This window comes from Dioscorea cayenensis, chromosome 15 (genome assembly GCF_009730915.1).
Source record: "Dioscorea cayenensis subsp. rotundata cultivar TDr96_F1 chromosome 15, TDr96_F1_v2_PseudoChromosome.rev07_lg8_w22 25.fasta, whole genome shotgun sequence".
Lineage (NCBI taxonomy): Eukaryota > Viridiplantae > Streptophyta > Magnoliopsida > Dioscoreales > Dioscoreaceae > Dioscorea > Dioscorea cayenensis.
Genome location: NC_052485.1, coordinates 9,305,480 through 9,320,849, shown reverse-complemented (window position 1 = coordinate 9,320,849; position 15,370 = coordinate 9,305,480). Strand labels below are relative to the sequence as shown.

At 32.8% G+C, this 15,370-nt stretch overlaps 1 protein-coding gene across 1 annotated transcript; it reads right to left on the bottom strand.

Moving 5' to 3' along the window:
- Positions 1–1,093: 1,093 nt before the first annotated feature.
- LOC120278005 (2-oxoglutarate-dependent dioxygenase AOP3-like) lies at positions 1,094–2,708 on the bottom strand. Its single transcript, XM_039284890.1, has 3 exons — positions 2,589–2,708; positions 2,000–2,342; positions 1,094–1,511 (listed from the first exon to the last, which is right to left on the bottom strand). Exons 1-3 carry the CDS (start codon positions 2,675–2,677, stop codon positions 1,242–1,244), a joined length of 702 nt encoding a protein of 233 aa, XP_039140824.1. The 5' UTR covers positions 2,678–2,708; the 3' UTR covers positions 1,094–1,241.
- Positions 2,709–15,370: the final 12,662 nt, after the last annotated feature.

Sequence of the window (15,370 nt, the reverse complement as noted above, 5' to 3'; positions counted from 1 at the left end):
TAGTAATAAATTAAATAAATTAAATAAATCAAATTTTGCGTTGCTCCCACGCAAAGAGCTTATGTTGCACAATGTTGCATTGAAGAGCACTATGCACAATTAACTTACTTGAAATTTATATGTATAAATAATAATTAACAAATAAATAAATAAATTGGAATTGCTTGGGCCCTAGGGCTATAAATGAACCAATGCATTCGTTGAAAGATCGAAGGCTCGGCTTGGCTCGTTTATTAAAGCTTGTAAAGTAAACAAGCCAAGTTTGAACACCACTAAGCTTAGCTCGTTAAAACTTGTGAACAACTCATTTATTGTATCATTAAAGCTCGCTTATAAGAATCGTTAAAATACTCATTTATAGTATCATTAACAAGTTTATTTATAAAAATCATTAATAGAATTGTTTATATATCATCAACAATCTCATTTATGTAAAGTATTTATATAACCTTTTATAGAAATATTAACATCGTCATCTATGGGATTATTAATAATAATGTATTACAAAAATATTACACCAATTTTTAAGTATAAATTTAATAAAAATTAAGATTAATTTATAATTTTTATTATAAAAAGGTTCAATATTAATTTTTAAATAATATTTTTAATAATAATAATTATGATGATGTATTATTTATGAAAAATAACCGATCTTTATCAAGCAAACGAGTTGAACCTGAGGGATTTACTATTTATGGAGCTCGATGTAGACTTGAACTCGGATAAAAGAAGCTCAAGCTCAGCTCGAGCTCGCCAAAAATAATGGTGAGTCGAGCTTGAACATGACCAAGCTGGGCTCAGCTAGTTTACACACCTAGCGAGCACTGTGTAGTACATGGGTGCCCCACAATTTATTATTTTTATTTATTTATTATTTTAATTTTTCTTATTTATTTTTTTTTATTTATTTATTTTAAATATAATTGGGCCCACGCCAATGTACTATATGGTCGTTTTATTGTTTATTTGGATGTATTGAATGGATGGATGACATACGAAAAGTTGTGCTTCTTGTACAAACAATAAATATCTGATGAGCGGGTTCAACGTCCAATACATCAATGATGAAAGCATAAAATAGATAAATTACTTTTATTTTAGACCTCATAGCAAATACGTCCAATACATCAATGATGAAAGCATAAAATAGATAAATTACTTTTATTTTAGACCTCATAGCAAATATTAAAGCGGTCCAAATTACTTATTTAGTGATCTTAATTGGAAGTGGTTGATGATTATTCGCATTTGCTTTCCTGAATCCCACAGAATGCCTTGACTACACTATCTGCATTTTTGCCAGCCTCTGTAAAGCGGAAATGAAACAGTTTGGAAAATTCAAAAGGCTTGTAGAGTGCTGGGTGTTCTTCATCAATCAACTCTTGAGGAGTTTGGATATCAAACCCATCCACAGGAGTTGATGCCAAGATTGCTGAGTATCTTATCTGTCCATTGCCGCTATTTACAACTCGATGCTTCGTTGCTTCTAGTCTTCCATTGGTCCATGCCTATATCATGTTATGAATATAAGAGATCATTACTAATTACACGGAGTAAAATATTAGAGACAAACAATGAATAATGAAGAGAAAACGATTACAATAAAACAAAGAAGAGATAATTATGGCAAGGCCTAATAATACCCTTAAACAAATTCATTTATATATGATTATCTTTTTGATGAATAAAATAGAAATTGAACATTAACATTCACTCGTGACTATAAAAATCTGAAAGTAACAACACTATATGAAGAAAAATTTAAATGAGTTTCTTAAAATTTAGTTTTCTTATGTGTTCTATGCAATAGATTTTAATGAAGTTAAAGAATTTTTGAAAATTTAAAATATATATCTTTGGGCAAAGCGGTGGTTTGATATTTGCCAGATTTTACCACAGTTTTAAAGTGTTAGATTTGAGCTCTAACTCTGTTTTTTTTTTTTTTTTCATTGGATAAAATAACAATAAACAAATTAAACTCATGGGTACTTTTTACCTCATAGGATTCTGAGGGGAAGACTACGAAGGAGGATAGACTAGGCCTCACCCATTCACCACTCTTGATTTGCACCTCAACTCCAACTTGATCCTGCAAAATTATGGTCAGTAAATTGGGATCAGTGTGGATTGGAAAGAGAATAGGCTTCTCCTGCTCAGCCTGCTGATATTTTTCATCCTCGTTTCGTCCCGTACAATCATATGATGACATTCGTAGGTCATTCTTTGTGTGCTTCATGAGATTGTCATAGTGCTTCTCCACTCCAAACTTCTTCATTATCATCCTATGGATTATTTGATCTAGCTCCATGAGCTTCTCAACATAGCACTGCATCGTCTCACTGCACAATCAATTTACATGAATATTAACAAAATATTATTTGTTATTTGTCTATATCTTTTCTTCTTAGGATAAAAGTATCTAAGAGAAGGGAAAAAAAAGTTCTTCTACACGAACGGTAACTTATCTTGAATTTTTTATACCATTATACCTGCAATATAGCACTGATCTGCAGTGATCGAGCAGTACTATATATGTTTTAAAAGATAAAACAAAAGTTTTATCACCTTGTATATATAACACATACCAAAAGTAGGGATGTCCCTGGGGCCACATGAGATTAGTAAAACTATGAAAACCATCAGCAGTGGCATCGAAAACAGCCATACTCTCCATTGGTGCTCCAAAAATCTTTTTATCCAAATATCCAGGGCTGCATGACTTAGGGGGCGTTTGGTTGGATGTAATTCTAAATGCAGTGGATTTCTAGTTGCAATGTAATTAAAAATACTTGGTTTTCAAAATACAGTGCAGTCAAATCTTGTGTTTGGTTGGATGTAACTAAAATTACTGTATCATAAAATTTTATATTTGATTGAAAGGATTTGTAAATCTGTAATTGGAAAATGCATGTGTATATGTGTGTATATATGCATATATGCATATATGTATACGAATATATATATGTATAAATATATGTTTATATGTGTATATATGAATATATGTATATGAGTATATATATCTGTAAAAGTACATATATGTATGCAGTGGCGGTGCCAGGACTCATTAGAGGGTGTGGCAAAAGTTGACAGAAAAAAATTTCCAGCCATTGAATAAATATTTCGACCAGTCAACAAAAAATCTGGCATAAAATTTCCAGCCGTCAAGTGAGAAATTTTCGAATTTAATTTTTTCTAATTTTTTCAAAAAAATCTAAATTTTTTAAGTTTTTAAAAAAAGACAATCAAAAGATTTAAACAATAAAATGAATACAATTAAAATAAAAATATATATGAACCAATTTGAACCTAATAGATATATGAAAGAAGTCTGGTGTAAGTTGAATGTGTTTTTCCGTTGAAATTATGAAACTTTCTCGGATGTTTGCGTGGATTTGTAATCATGTACGCAGATAAAAAATCTAGAACCTTTGTAATTTATAATTATGAAATTTTTCAGGGTTGTCTTGGTAAAATACTCCCAAAATCGGCTATCTTGAGGCCACGTGTTAAAATGAGTTCGCGACGACCCGTTCAAAGAAAGCATGTGGTCCACGCTGAGTCGGTTTGGGAATTCTTCGCTTCCACACCTCCACGCTTCTTCATATTCTAAACCGACTTAAAAAACTATTAAAAAACCTAATAATTAATCTGACCGTTCAATCCCACTCCAACCGTTTAATCTCCACCGTTCGTTTGTTGCACAACTCAATCCTCAGAAGTCATAAGCTAACAATTTTTTTTTTCCGGCGAAGGGTGTGGCGGATGTCCCTCCTCGCCACACCCCGGCGCCGCCACTGTATGTATGTATGTATATATGTATATACATATACGTATATAAGTATATATATATCTGTATAAGTATATGTATATATATATGTATAAACATATACATATATACATATACATATATGGGTATATATGTATACATATACATATATGGGTATATATGTATATGTGTAAAAACACGTATGAGTATATATATGTATATATGTATGTGTATGTATATATATATATATATATGTATATGAATATATATATATCTGTATAAGTATATGTATATATACATACATATATATATATATGAGTATGTATATGTGTAAAAATACATGTATATGTTTATATAAATATATAAATGTATATGTATGTGTATGTGTATCTATGCATGTATGTATATATACATTGGTTTTCAACTCCCGGATTAAATTGGGCTTAAAACCAAATACACCAAAAAAAGTTATTGTAATTTAATTCCAATTACATCAGGGTTTGCAAATGTACTCAAACAAACAATAAATTTCATAAAGTAAAGTATTAGGTTTTACACTTAAAACCAAATACACCCAAACAAACACACCCTTAGTCTCTGAAGGGAGGCTAAAAAGATCTCTCACTGCAAACTTAAACACCTTCTGACAAAGTTTCACCACGTTCTCTTCATCATTTACAACTTCGAAGCTGCCGTAGTTTTCCAATGCCTGCACAACCTCTTCAGCTACTTTGATCCACTCCGCGGTGCCAACAAGTTCCAGCTTTAGCCTTGAAAGGCTGATCTTTGGAAGTTGCTGGTGCTGCATCTCAGAATTCATCTCTCGATATGCAGAGTGTGTCTTGATTGTGCTTTTTTTCTTGTGGTTGATCTTGGTCTCTTTGGTAAATAAATAGTTGAGGCTAATTATTACAAACAAAAAAGGAGTGGCTTACATAGAGTTTTAATTTTTTAGATGAAGTTGTCGGTAAGCAGTTCATTTAGTAGATAAGGAAAGGACATTGAGAGATTGTGACTCCACCCCTCTATACCTAACAATAATATTGTTATATTATTTATTAACTTTATTATATTCTCTTTGTTAAAAAATAAAAAATAAAAAAATCCTTACCCTTATCCACAGTGGTTACCAAATCTCACTATTTGATTTTATCCCACAGTCCACAATCACCTGACGTTGTTTAAAAAAACCAAACCATGCCTTCTTCTGCTTTGTATGCGGTGGTACTGGCGGCGAAGTCAAGGAGATCTTCTCGTCACCAATTGTCCAGGTAGGTTGTTGCAGTCTTTGTTAATGATTTGTGTTGTTGTATTGTCTCAATGAGTTTGTTGCTATAGGAGTAGTCTTTTGCTTAGGCTTCATTTTGGTTATCATATTAAATCACTGTACTGTATGTAAAAGATATAACTTTATATTCATCACAAAATATTTTTTATTCATATAGTTTTTAAATGATAACAATATTGTTAAATTTATAATTTTATTTGTGACATTAATAAATACATGACACTATCTCTAAACAACATTAGTGACGAAGTATTATTACCAATAAAAATATTACTTTTGACAAAAAAAAAAAACAATGTTACTATTTAAAACTTTTAGTGTGAACGATAAAATGAATTATTATAACCACTTTATTCATCACTATTTTGTATTTTTTAATGCCGACAGAATTATCATAAATAGTAAAGTTATTGTGACAATATAATTTTACCATAAATCCCAATGTTTTTATTGACAACAATTTAGCCATGAATTTTTGAGCATTTGCGACCACATACTTTATCACGAACATTGAAGTTTGTAGTGACAATTAATCACAAATTTTTTGTGTAATTGTGCCCAAATTTCTAAAGTGGTTAATATTATATTTACTACGGAGGTACTTGTGACAAGGGGTGACGAACTCAAAAATTGGTCACTATTAATAATAGTGACACAACTTACTGTGATTTAAACAAGCAAAAATGAACTCTTTTGTATTTAGGGTTGGTGTACAGGAATTAGGGTCTAGTAATTCGAATTTGTTTTTAAATTTTTTTTTGCAGTTGGTCCATTTTTAACTTGATTATTAAATAAATTTTTGTGATTAAGGAATTTTCAGTCTATTTTACTAGCATTAGTTATTTTGTACTTGTATGTGAAAAAATGATGGAAATTTTTTTATAAAATAGATAAACCACCAAATTTATTTAAAAAATAAGATAAATGCTACATGCAAACTAAAAAGAGGAGAGAATTATAAGGACAACAAAGATGCGAAGATAATAGCTAACAAAAAAAGGAAAAGAAAAAATAAACCATCTGAGTTGCTAGAGATGATTAGATGGTCCCAATGGTATGATTAGGTGCTAGCAAGGAGATAACTTTTCAAATTGCAATACTCAGGGGTAATTAATTTCTTATAGAAATTAAATGATCTACATTTGTCAAACGTAATATTATAATATTTAATTATCAACATATGAAAATTAAAAAAATTGAAGAATCATTGGTTTCGCAAATTGGTAAGCTAGGCATATTGCATATGTCAAGCATATCAGTATTTTATTAATGTTTATAACCTCTGCGTCCACCAACACTAATGGAAAAATCATTAACACTTGGCACACTAACAACATCATATTAACCAAGTCCATGGCTATAAAAAGAAATGATATCACTTCCTTGTGCAATAAAGTCATTATTTTTCATTTATTTATCTTATGTGCTCACTTTGCATGCCTTTGATGGATTTGGATTAAGGAAAATTCCATTGCCTATTGGTGGACTAGGCACATTCAGCGGTGACTATGTATATCCACTTGTTTAAATCTTAGAAGTATCAACTAAATTATTGAATATTTCCTTGGGCCAATATCATATAATTTCTCTCTCCCGGTAAAAAATACCAGTTTAATGTTATTGTATCCTTGTAAAAGGCAAGTAAGATGAAAATGTCAGTTAAATAGTGACAATAGCAATGGTGATAATGTCAATAACAATGTTATTATTTATTAGTACAAAAATAATTTATTGTTTATGGGGAATCTAAATTGAGACAGTTTATTCAATATATTTTTTTTTATAAAATATCATTATTGATATTTGTATTGCACAAATTAAAAATTTATCAATGTAAATCATTACATAATTTATTGCGGTAAGCTGATCTAAAAACACATAAATTTTGTGTTGTATAAATATCACTTCAGATAAAAACTATGTAAGTATAAAATTGTTAGAAAAATTTTTTAAAACTAAGTTACTCTATAAATAGTTAGTTTCATAACACTTTTATAGTAGGCAATCTTGAACCGAGAGTCGCACTTTTATTTTTCTAGACATTTCAATTAAATTATGGTGTTCATTAAAATAATTAAATCATATCTCAAATTTATTCTTGCTTCCGCATGCCTTAAATGGTGATATTTATTTTTGTGATATTTACTAATAGTGGCATCAGAGCCAAGGTTAATTGATTTAATGAATAATAGGTTTAAATCATTTAATTTCATTGGTGGTCATATATATGGTGATTATATAAAATCAAAATATACATGGTAAAATTAGATTTTATGCATGATTTTTTATTTTATGAATTAGGGGTCTATTAATTTATTTAAAATTGTTATATAAATAATAATAGTAATAAATTAAATAAATCAAAATTTGCGTTGCTCCCACGCAAAGAGCTTATGTTGCACAATGTTGCATTGAAGAGCACTATGCACAATTAACTTATTTGAAATTTATATGTATAAATAATAATTAATAAATAAATAAATAAATTGGAATTGCATGGGCCCTAGGGCTATAAATGAACCAATGCATTCATTGAAAGATCGAAGGCTCGGCTTGCCTTGGCTCGTTTATTAAAGCTTGTAAGGTAAACAAGACAAGTTTGAACACCACTACGCTTGGCTCGTTAAAACTTGTGAACAACTCATTTATTGTATCATTAAAGCTCGTTTATAAGAATCGTTAAAATGCTCATTTATAGTATCATTAACAAGTTTATTTATAAAAATCATTAATAGAATTGTTTATATATCATCAATAATCTCATTTATGTAAAGTATTTATATAAACTTTTATAGAAATATTAACATCGTCATCTATGGGATTATTAATAATAATGTATTACAAAAATATTACACCAATTTTTAAGTATAAATTTAATAAAAATTAAGATTAATTTATAATTTTTATTATAAAAAGGTTCAATATTAATTTTAAAATAATATTTTTAATAATAATAATTATGATGATGTATTATTTATGAAAAATAACTGATCTTTATCAAGCAAACGAGTTGAACCTGAGGGATTTACTTTTTATGAAGCTCGATGTAGGCTTGAACTCTGATAAAAGAAGCTCAAGCTTAGCTTGAGCTCGGCTAAAATAATGGTGAGTCGAGCTTGAACATGATCAAGCTGGGCTCAGCTAGTTTACACACCTAGCGAGCACTGTGCAGTACATGGGTGCCCCACAGTTTATTATTTTTATTTATTTATTATTTGTATTATTATTTTATTGTTTTAATTTTTAGCATTTATTTATTTATTTTAAATATAATTGGGCCCACCCCAATGTACTATATGGTTGTTTTATTGTTTATTTGGATGTATTGAATGGATGGATGACATACGAAAAGTTGCGCTTCTTGTGCAAACAATAAATATCTGATGAGCGGGTTCAACTTCCAATACATCAATGATGAAAGCATAAAATAGATAAATTTCTTTTATTTTAGACCTCATAGCAAATATTAAAGCGGTACAAATTACTTATTTAGTGATCTTAATTGGAAGTGGTTGATGATTATTCGCATTTGCTTTCCTGAATCCCACAGAATGCCTTGACTACACTATCTGCATTTTTGCCAGCCTCTGTAAAGCGGAAATGAAACAGTTTGGAAAATTCAAAAGGCTTGTACAATGCTGGGTGTTCTTCATCAATCAACTCTTGAGGAGTTTGGATAACAAACCCATCCACAAGAGTTGATGCCAAGATTGCTGAGTATCTTATCTGTCCATTGCCGCTATTTACAACTCGATGCTTCGTTGCTTCTAGTCTTCCATTGGTCCATGCCTATATCGTGTTATGAATATAAGAGATCATTACTAATTACACGGAGTAAAATATTAGAGACAAACAATGAATAATGAAGAGAAAACAATTAGAATAAAACAAAGAGGAGATAATTATGGCAAGGCCTAATAATACCCTTAAACAAATTCATCTATATATGATTATCTTTTTGATGAATAAAATAGAATTGAACATTAACATTCACTCGTGACTATAAAAATCTGAAAGTAACAACACTATATGAAGAAAAATTTAAATGAGTTTCTTAAAATTTAGTTTTCTTATGTGTTCTATGCAATAGATTTTAATGAAGTTAAAGAATTTTTGAAAATTTAAAATATATATCTTTGGGCAAAGCGGTGGTTTGATATTTGCCAGATTTTACAACAGTTTTAAAGTGTTAGATTTGAGCTCTAACTCTGTTTTTTTTTTTTCATTGCATAAAATAACAATAAACAAATTAAACTCATGGGTACTTTTTACCTCATAGGATTCTGAGGGGAAGACTACAAAGGACGATAGACTAGGCCTCACCCATTCACCACTCTTGATTTGCACCTCAACTCCAACTTGATCCTGCAAAATTATGGTCAGTAAATTGGGATCAGTGTGGATTGGAAAGAGAATAGGCTTCTCCTGCTCAGCCTGCTGATATTTTTCATCCTCGTTTCGTCCCGTACAATCATATGATTGATAATTACTACACAGAGAGTTAAGACCAAGAGGAACAACTTTCTTATACAAACAAAACACTAAAAACAACTCCTTTGATCTGGAAAATTCATACAAGATGAAATCAACCAGAAAAACAGAAATACTGAACTGCTTCACTAAAATAGAGATACCAGTTTGTATACAACTCTGATTCCTCTGAAATTCAATACATGAAAAAACAAAAACATGAGCAACAAAAGTCTAATACAAAGTTTTGGTCAAAACTCTCTCAGATTCACAGGAAAATTCACTGAACACACTCAAGAACAGGAAATTTCAGAAAAAACATTACATAAACTCATTAAAACACATAACCTTATATACTTTACAATACTTGGGTACCCAAAAGAAAACTGGCGCTGAGTCACTATAGCACGTGTCTCCACCAGACTCAAACCAACCGCTTAAGCATCTCACCGTTCATCTGCCTCGAACTTACATCAAACCTTTGATTAATCAATCCTGGCCATTGATCAAACTGAATCAACTCTTCTACGAGCGCCTCGAACTTAAACTTCTTCTAAGATAAAAATGAATCTCAGCCCTTGGTTACCTTCCGACCATCTCCTAACAAACTTAGCGATATTTGAACACCGAAAAAGACACAAACACCCTTCCAATTGAAACTATTGAGACCGGGACAATTCGGAGACTTCAATCGCTTTTCTTCATCACTTCAACTCCAAAATTCTCTTTTGCTTCAATTCTACGACAAAACCTCCCCTTAATTGAAGTCGACACACACCCATTTCTCCTCCGAGCGCACATGCTTCGAACATTCAAACACTTTGTGAATATATCTGCAACTTGAACATTTGTGTTGCAATAATTCAAGCGAAGCTTCTTTTTGCTACCAATTCTCGATATGATGGAATTTGACATCCATGTGTTTTGTTCTACCATGAAGAGCAGGATTCTTTGCAATTGCAATACATGATTTGTTGTCACACCACATTTGGATTATTGCTTCACAATTTACTTCACAATCCTTCAAAATCTTTTCCATCCACAAACCATGACAACATGCTGCACTTAAGGCCACATACTCAGCTTCAGTGGATGATAGGGCTACAATTTCCTGTTTTTTTGATGCCCAACACACAGCACCAGATCCAACATTAAATACAAAACCAGTTGTGCTTTTCCTGTCTTCATTATCTCCACTCCAATCACTATCAGAATATCCTTCAAGCACACATGAGACATTTCTATTGTATTGAATTCCAAAATCATAAGTGCCTGAAACATACCTTAGTACATGCTTTGCTGCTGCCAAATGAATTTTGGTGGGGTGAGTCATATGTCTTGATAACAAATTCACAGCAAATACAAGATCAGGCCTAGTGTGTGTTAAATACAATAGTTTACCAACTAGGCTTCGTAACAAGTTGCATTAGTACTCTCGACTTCATCATTTAATCGCAACTTTTGTACATTGATGCATAGGAACACCCACGCTCTACATCCTAGCATATTAAATTGCTTCAACAAATCTCGGCATATTTCTTCCGAGATACATGCACAAAAATTCTCATTTTGAAACACCTCCAAACCCAAAAAAATATTTCACCAATCCAAGATCTGTCATTTCAAACTCCTTCTTCATAGCTGATTTAAATTCTTCCACCATTTCTGTTGATGAACTCAAACATAGCAAGTCATCCACATAAACACAAACTAATAACACCTCAGCTTGATCTCCCAATTTTTTGTACAAAGTATGCTCAGTAAGACTTTTACAAAACCCCTGAGATATGAACCATGCATCAAGCCTTGCATACCAAGCTCTTGGAGCTTGTTTTAGCCCATACAGAGCCTTAAATAACCTGTACACCTGGCCTTCTTTTCCTTGAACTTCAAACCCTTTAGGTTGTGAAACATATACTTCTTCTTCAATTCTGCCATTCAGAAAAGCTGATTTAATATCTAGCTGATAGATAGGCCAATTTCTTTGAGCACCTAAAGCAAAAATAATTCTCACTGTGTCCATTCTGGCTACAGGAGCAAATACCTCTTCATAATCAACCCCATACTCTTGAGAGAAACCTTTAGCTACAAGCCTGGCCTTGTACCTCTCAATGTCTCCATTTGGCTTCAATTTTGTTTTATATACCCATTTGACTCCAATTTCTTTCTTTCCCTCTGGTAAGTCACATAATTTCCAAGTATCATTTTTCTGAATAGAGTGAATTTCATCTGCCATAGCATTCCTCCAATGCTCATGTTTTTCAGCTTCCTCAAAATTACTTGGATCAGATACATTAAGAGCATAAGAACAGCTCTCATATAATTCTCTCAGAGTTCTCACCTTTGGTGAAGGAGAATCATCCACACTAGAACCAGACATTTGATCACCAGCCCTTTGAGATCTCTCATTATCACTTCCATTAGAAGATGTTGATTCTGTACCATTTCCTTCTATATCTTTAAAATTCCCTGCAACAGAAACTACTCTCTTTTCATGAGATACAACACCATCAGAAGAAGAATTCCCATTTTCAAACAAATGCCAGAATTAAGACTCAAAGAACTTCACATCTCTGCTGATCAAAATCTTCCCAGAATTAGGATCATAAATCTTGTAGGCTTTGGCATCAGAACAATACCCAACAAAGATACCTTTGACAGCTCTATCATCTAATTTTTGAACATGCTAGATAGGTTTGTGAACAAAAGCAATACAACCAAATACCTTTAGATGAGACACCTTAGGTTTACTGCCAAACCAAGCCTCATGAGGTGTCATCCCAGGAACTGCAAATGTGGGTGATATATTAGAAATATATGCTGCTGTACACACTGCATCTGCCCAGAAATTTTTTTCCAAACCACTAGCCTTAAGCATGCTCCTGGCTTTTTCTACTAAAGTTCTGTTCTTTCTTTCTGCAATTCCATTCTGTTGAGGTGAGTAAGGAGCTGTTAATTCATGTTTAACCCCTTTCTGAGCACAAAAAGCTTCAAATTCACCTGACATAAATTCTCCACCTCTACAGATCTGAGAATTTTCAACTTGCATCCAGATTGTCTCTCCACATAAGACATGAATTTTTGAAAACAACTGAACACCTCATGTTTGAATTTTAAAATGTAAACCCAGCACATTCTTGTGAAGTCATCAATAAACAAAAGAAAATATCTGCCTCCATTTATTGCTTCAGTCTGCATTGGTCCACATACATCTGTATGTACCAAATGCAATTTCCTCCTAGCTCTCCATGATTTTCCTGAATTAAAAGGCAACCTTGTAAGCTTCCCATATACACAATCTTCACAGTTCTTAATAACTTGTATTTGAGGTAGACCCATCACCAATTCCTGCTGAGAAAGAACCTGCAGCCCCTGAAAATTCAAATGCCCATATCTCTGATGCCATAGCAGAGAATCATTCTCCTTTTTGCTAACCAAATTCACCTGTTCACAATCTGAAGAGAATTCCACAGGATATAAATTATTCCTGTTTCTATGAAGTAACAAAACTGATTCACCTGAACTGTTTAAAATTCTGCACCAATGCTCCTTGAATACAATCTCATAGCCACAGATTGTTAACTGACCAATGCTTAACAAGTTATAAGCTAGCTGAGGAACATACTTCACATTATGTATGAGTTTTTTTAATACCTCCTTGCAACAAGACTAGTACTGAACCTTTTCCTTGCACATCAACATCTCTATCATTGCCAAGCTTCACCACATGCTTTACTGACTCATCAAGACTATAGAATAAATTCTTATTCCCAGTCATGTGATTTGAACAACCACTATCCAATAACCAAAGAGAAGAGAGAACCTTATCATCACCACCATGTACCAAAAATAAGCTCCCATAGTCACTGGCATCATCCTGAGAATTAGAGCCTGAACCTTTCTCAAAGTTTCTGTTTAAAGACCAACAGTGTGCTTGAGTGTGCCCATATCTCTTGCAATTGAAGCATTGGATATTTTGCAATCCTCCTCTATTGAACCTCTGTCCTCCAAATTGTCTTTGTCCCCTTGAGAATCTTCCAAATGGTCTTGTACTTCCTCTGCCTCTTTGCCATGTATTAATATCAGAACACTGCTGCCTTTGTCCAGCTTGCCTTTGATCTGAGACACCTCCACCTCTACATTTTCCATCAAACCTGCCTCTTCCTCTGAAATTGAAACTTCTACTTCTACCTCTCTGCATAGACCTTCCACCTCTTGCCTCCCCTTAAACCACAAAGGATTTATCTACATTTCTCTCAGAAAATTGATTGCACCTGGCCTCATGTGCCTGCAAAGCACTGCTAAGTTCATCTAGAGTTATTGTCTTTAAATCCCTTGCTTCTTCAATTGATGTCACTGCATGAACAAACCTCGAGGAGAGACTTCTCATCACCTTCATAACAACTTCAATTTCCTTCATCTCTGTGCCCATACCTCTGATCTAATTCACTACAGCAAGCATCCTGGTAACATATTGCTGAATTGTTTCTTCTTCTTTCATTTGTAGTAAATCAAACTTCTACCTCAATGTCTGCTGTCTAACAGAAACCATCCTCAAGGAGCCTTGATTTTCATTTTTGAGATGTTCCCAAGCTTCTTTTGCTGTCTGAAACCTCACCAACCTGTGAAGTATAGACTCATCAACAGCCTGTTGCAATAGATAAAAGGCCTTTGCATCTTCTTCAATTTCTTTTTCTGTAGGCTTCTCTTCACTAAACCCTTTTTCAATTATTTTCCATAGCCTTTGGGACCTGAAAAAAGTTTTCATCCTGAAACTCCAGTGTTCATAACCTTCTCCTTTGAAAATTGGCAGTAGAGCATGAGAAATCTCTGGTGTTGGTGTAGATGAAGAACTAGATGCCATTTCTATTTTCTTTGACACCACTTTCACACTATTAACACTTCACACACTTTTAAAAAATAACTCTCACAACACTTACCAGAAAAAAATCACCACAAACCCTCAACAATCACTCCAAAAGACTTCTCTAGATCAAACCTCACAACTGAAATACCACCTCTCAACACACCAGCAAACAAACACCAACAACTCTAACCTCGCAGCTCTGATACCACTGATAATTACTACACAGAGAGTTAAGACCCAGAGGAACAACTTTCTTATACAAACCAAACACTAAAAATAACTCCTTTGATCTGGAAAATTCATACAAGATGAAATCAACCAGAAAAACAGAAATACTGAACTACTTCACTAAAATAGAGATACCAGTTTGTATACAACTCTGATTCCTCTGAAATTCAATACATGAAAAACCAAAAACATGAGCAACAAAAGTCTAATACAAAGTTTTGGTCAAAACTCTCTCAGATTCACAGGAAAATTCACTGAACACACTCAAGAACAGGAAATTTCAGAAAAAACATTACATAAACTCATTAAAACACATAACCTTATATACTTTACAATACTTGGGTACCCAAAAGAAAACTGGCGATGAGTCACTATAGCACGTGTCTCCACCAGACTCAAACCAACCGCTTAAGCTTTTCACCGTTCATCTGCCTCGAACTTACATCAAACCTTTGATTAATCAATCCTGGCCATTGATCAAACTGAATCAACTCTTCTACAGACTGCCTCGAACTTAAACTTCTTCTAAGATAAAATGAATCTCAGCCCTTGGTTACCTTCCAGCCATCTCCTAACAAACTTAACTGATATTTGAACACCTGAAAAGACACAAACACCCTTCCAATTGAAACTATTGACACCAGGACAATTCAGAGACTTCAATATGCTTTTCTTCATCACTTCAACTCCAAATTCTCTTTTGCTTCAATTACTGCTGACAATGATGACATTCGTAGGTCATTCTTTG

Coding starts and splice junctions, on each gene's coding strand:
- LOC120278005 (XM_039284890.1), bottom strand. CDS start 2,677: ATGGAGAGTATGGCTGTTTTCGATGCCACTGCTGATGGTTTTCATAGT. Junction 2,343..2,588: donor CAGGGACATCCCTACTTTTG/GTATGTGTTATA, acceptor TTGATTGTGCAG/TGAGACGATGCAGTGCTATG. Junction 1,512..1,999: donor TCCCCTCAGAATCCTATGAG/GTAAAAAGTACC, acceptor AACATGATATAG/GCATGGACCAATGGAAGACT.